At 40.9% G+C, this 5,291-nt stretch overlaps 1 protein-coding gene across 1 annotated transcript in view; it reads left to right on the top strand.

Annotated features, from left to right (window-relative positions):
* The first annotated feature begins 565 nt into the window (after nt 1-565).
* Nucleotides 566-5,291, top strand: part of LOC106164185 (TNF receptor-associated factor 2-like) — a 51,524-nt gene continuing 46,798 nt past the window's right edge. Inside the window, exons 1-3 of the mRNA XM_087007602.1 lie at nt 566-889; nt 2,671-2,787; nt 3,997-4,113. Coding sequence (XP_086863728.1) covers nt 568-889; nt 2,671-2,787; nt 3,997-4,113 — 556 coding nt within the window. The 5' untranslated portion in view covers nt 566-567. The remainder of the gene's footprint in view (nt 890-2,670; nt 2,788-3,996; nt 4,114-5,291) is intronic.

The raw sequence follows: 5,291 nt of genomic DNA, 5'->3' as shown, positions 1-5,291 counted from the left end.
TGTTGTTTATCTGTGTGTTTGACATTGTTGAGTTCGTGTACGTGCAATAAAATGTGTCAATGTGACAATATTTGCCATTGTTAAATTATATGTTTCATGGTTTTACAAGCAACATTAATTCCTGGTCTTAAAGTGCGATGTAAACTAGATAAATACAGGTTTAGATTTCGCCAAATGACTTATAATCTATTCGATGCTGGTCTTGATCTAATCATACTTTGTTCTTTCAAAGGGCACGTATCTTTGGCAGAAACACACGTGCAAGCTACCATATGTTGTACCTTGCCTTGTTTTGGTACCGTGATCAAGGTGGAGTTACCGAGGATCTATGGAGAGTTAGTCAAACACTTCAAGAAAAATCCACCTGATTATCAAAACATAGCTGTATTTAACATAGCTGTATTTAATACCGAAGTGGATTTTCTAGAGCCATTTCAAGTAAGCATCTTGCCGACAAGATCCACAGCTGAAAAAGATTTTGAACAAAAAGCTTTGTTGGGAAAGTCATTAAAAAAGAAACAGTGGCAATATCAAGTACGTTTCATGGTGACGAGCTACTTAGAATCGATGAAGGAAGTCATGGACTATGTGTCATCAAATACATTTATGTACTCTCCACTCCCTGAGTGTTCGATACCAGACTCCCAATTTGAACTCAAAATATACGAAAGAGCATGCACATATACCAAGTACCCTGACTTGCAACTTAAAAAGGGTAGGGGGGAAGACATCCTTGGCCTCATCCCACATACAGAGTTCTCCCAAGCTGTTCTGAATCAGTGCTCTCTCGTAGATAACACGCTACTCTTTCAACTGGACCAAGCGTGCGTGGCTCGGAGGTTTTTAAAGGCAAGCATGTGTGATTTTCAAGAGCCGGGAAACGCCATAAGTAAGTAGAAGAGAAAGTGCCTAAAGATGTTATGTACTATAAGATAAACAAAGAAATTGGGAAAGTCGTGATTTCTTATTACGGCGGTGGTAACAATAGATTGTTTTGGTGGTGTGTCAGTTTTGTATTATCGAGGCGACATTTATGAAGACAGGTGCACACAGATACAAAATTTTCTTTCAGTCATCGTTTTTCGGCTATTGCAAACACACAACCATTGTTCTGTGTGCAATCTTTAAAGGTTGCGATTATCCATAGTTATACAATTGTTGATTTCTTTACTTTATAGTCAATTGTAATTATGAGTGACGGTAACGCTCTCCTTGCCCGAGTATATCAGAAATGGCAGTCCTTCGAATAGAAGTCCGGGGTCACATATGCTTAGTACTGGTCAAGGTAGGGAAGAAGTATTTGGGAGAGCATGTGACGAATGTCACTTGCACAAAAGAGTGTTATTCTACGACCTACCACTCCTGTTACCCTGGAGTCTTTTTTTGTTTTGTATGGACGTCAAATTGTTGCCGAAAAGGACCGACGATTATATACTGGTATAGCACAGAAAGTGAGCAGAATTTGTCCGTCCAGTCATCATTATTCGGGAATTAAAAAAGGATATCCTATGGCATTTCTTTGAAATATACTTTTTGAAATTATATGATGTCATTTGCCGGGTACATATATTGGAAATAGTTTGACATCCCTACTTGCATTGTAAGAATAATCAAAGCAAACTCTTGAGACATAAGTATAGAAATTACTTTGCTTCATAATTATCCCTATACAATAGTGTAAGAGAGCATTCACATCGAGAAGAGCCGAGGTCTAGCAAGGCCGAGACCTAAATATGGCGGACCTACATGAAAGGAAGACCGTGTAATCCTTTGATGGTCTCTCAATGACATTCATATTTAGGTCTCGGCCTTGCCAGACCTCGGCTCTCCTCGATGTGAATGCTCTCTAATTGGTTAAAGCAAATTGTTGGTCTTTAAAGGCTTCATTATTGTGTACTGGAGGGGTGAGGGTAACGGATTTGTTCGGATAATATTTTGTGCACGCCCAGGGACTAAGCGGCAATGGCCCATCCGCGTTGCACGAGGTCTCTAGGCCGAGACGTCACGGCGATGTCCTTATGGTTCCAAAGGGTTGACTGGGAGGTTCGTCCTGGAGCGCTTACGCAAACGTATTGTATTTATTTGCAGTGTTCCTATTCCATTTTCAGAAAGTGTGACCCATTTGACCTTGAAATTAAGGTCAAAGGTTATATCCAAGGACATATTTGAAATCTCCACATATGACTTTCGGTCAGCCATTTATATAAATTTTTCCCACAATTCCTTCGGTTTTGCAAATTTTGGACAAGGGTACATTGCGACGTGTGGCACAGATAAAGCCCAAATTTCACTTGGATCGAGTTGAGATTATATGTGACCTACATACAAAAGATGGATACAGGAGCTCTTATTGTTTAGGAGGAGAAGTGGTAACGGTGACGTGGCGGCGGACGATCCCGGTCGGGACTAAAACCATGTGTACCGCCAGCGCCGTACTGGTGGTACTACGTACAGGATAACCTTCCATTTGTATATTTGCACTCTTGATTGACATGGTTACCGCACTTTTAATTCCCCTTGTTTTTTGTTTACTGATTGTCACTGCACAGCTGTATATCGCTTTTAATAATAATTTTTATTCCAGATACCGTCTGTAACTGGTCATATTACTATAATAATAACTTAAACTTTATCAAGTATTAAATGCTATCGACATTTTCATCTATTCAGACCGCAGTCTCAAGACAAACTTGGGAATGGACCTGATGGCGTACCAAATGTACTTGATCTTTCTTATTTGGCAAGGAATTATCTATCAATCCACGCTGAAACTGACTTTATTCAAAGGTTAGTATGAACATTATCTATGACTGTGAATAATTAGGGCCTGATGTCGGTTCTTTCATATAATTTGAATAATGAAGAGTAATATAAATCTACTTATTATACTTCTTTAAGTGGCCACATGAAACAGTCTCCATCTCATAGACACTTAGACCCCATTCCCAGAGATTAGATCGATCCAACTAGATCGAGCTAACTCCCTGGGGGTTCACGCTAAATAACTGTCAGCCGAGCGGGCACGAAATTTAATTACCCCCTTACAGCTTGTAGTAGGCGGGACGGACATTTAAGCCGGATTATCTGACAATAATCAAGTGAGACTGCCCACGGGGATAGATCGATCTAATATCTATGGGAATGCGCCCTTATAATCAATAAGGCACTGTCACATCTAGCGAAAGCTATAGCACTAACTTATAAGAAAAAAATGCCCACACACAGACAAATGCAAAGCAGTTCGTTAGATTTACATGTACGTTGTAGGCCTGTACGCCTCAGGTACACAGGCAAACTTTGGTCTATATTAACATACCCGGAGGGAGATAAAATATTTTAAGCATTAAAAACAATTTTATACTCTGCTTTAGGCTTCATTCACATGGAAAGTCTATTTTCTAAAAATCTATTTTCTATTCGCGGTATATCTTGTGATCACGATCTGTGCCCTGAATATACTGGCAGCGCGAGCCAGTTACTTCCAAAGCTGTAATTAATTCTCGGCTGTGCTCGGAGGAGATTCGGATACCTTGACGCATGCGCAGTAGGAAGTGATCATGATCCGATGGCAAGCGATGCGGCAACGGAGGATGAGATTTTATAGAATGCGAGCACAGTCGAGAATTAATTACAGCTTTGTATAAGTAACTGGCTCGCGCTGCCAGTAATTACGCCGCGGGATATTCAGGGCACAGACCGTGATCATAAGATAAGCCTACCGCGAATAGAAAATAGATTTAAGAAAATAGACTTTCCATGTGAATGAAGCCTTAATCTTCCCTTCAGAACGCTGGAAACGTTGTTTCGTATGCTCGGAGTTTGCGTATAATCGATTTCACATGCGGCACTCACACGAACTGTTTTACGCTTCATGTGATAGAGCCTTTACATAAATTATTTTCAGGTCACAACATGTATTTGATGTTGAAATGACATATAAATGGCACTTTAAGCCCGTCGAGTTGGTTTCAATATGAATTTTCATTTCAATTTAAGGACCGATAATAATCACTGTATACCTACCGCTCTGCACCATTTTGAGTTTCGAAGTGACATACATACTGCTGCTGATTGGAGGAGTCGAATTAAATCCAGGACCAAATACAAATCAAGGTATGTGTCATATTAATTATTTTCTTGTGACATGGAACGATTCACCCCAATAACAATCATCCGCGATAGACCAAAGCCTTGCGACTTAGCGTACAGTCAACAGATATTTCACGGAGTTTGAAATCAAAGGGGTTGTAGTGACTGGCGGGTTAGACCCATCGATAGCTCGATGGAAGAGCACTCGCATAATGAGAGAGCGTCCCGGTCGGAGTATTGGGGTTTATTATACATGTATGGGACGAATGGCATCTGTACAAAGTAGGCTAATGGAGAACGGACTGCGGTTCGGACTACGATTCCTGGTAAACTGGTTTCGATCCCCAGTCGAGTCAGCTGGGGTATTTTCTCCAAACCGCTTCAGTGTCATAGGCCTACATATAAATATTATTAGGCCAGCCAGAGATGTTAGACAACGAACGAATTCTTCTATGGATACACTCTAATGATTTTCTCTTAGGTTTTGCCAAATTGCAGCGAGAATCAAAATTTGAAGTTATCTTGTTTTGCTTGTCACTTTCGTAGGCCTATACGTATGTCATACCTTAAGCAACGTTCTGTTGTCGCTGAAATGCCAACCCCACTGGCGTAGATCTGCTTTGTAGGCCTACATGATGTACAAGCTAGGATTGTTTGATTTTCGAATATACTTCAAAATTGTTCTGACAATTAAGCTACTTGCTGCTGTCAGCTTGGAACTACGTAAAACGTGACTTTATAACGAAAATAATTGGAAATTTAGACATTTTTCCGCAGATGACTCGATCTACTGCTCACTTGTGAGTTCATGTATCTATAGGCCTATATATCAGGTCCGTACGCAGGGGGGTCATAGGGGGTTCGAAAGAACCGCCCCTTTTTGCTGGGAAAAGGTCCACTCTGGGTAACATTTGATCTAGGCAATGAAGTTTTTATGGAAAAAGATCCACTTTTTCAGCGATAGAAGCCCCCTTTTGAAATTGCTGGCTACGGGCTTGATAGATCCTAGAGCTCTTTTATAGTTCCCAACACCTAAAGACATCATAGGACGCTTGTGCGCAGTGCAGCAGACGATTGTTGTCTCCCTCCAGCATGGCTGCCGCTTGTTTTGATGACGCAGGCTCAAATGGGTCAATAGGGCTCTCCTCTCAATTTACTCACAGCTAGGGTAGAGGGGATTTATCGATGCGGGGATCTATCGG

The sequence above is a fragment of the Lingula anatina genome, chromosome 3, assembly GCF_051362555.1.
Source record: "Lingula anatina isolate TDL-2025a chromosome 3, LinAna3.0, whole genome shotgun sequence".
Taxonomy (NCBI): Eukaryota; Metazoa; Brachiopoda; class Lingulata; order Lingulida; family Lingulidae; genus Lingula; species Lingula anatina.
The sequence above is the reverse complement of the archived record's forward strand: the minus strand, read 5'-3'. Positions and strand labels throughout refer to the sequence as shown.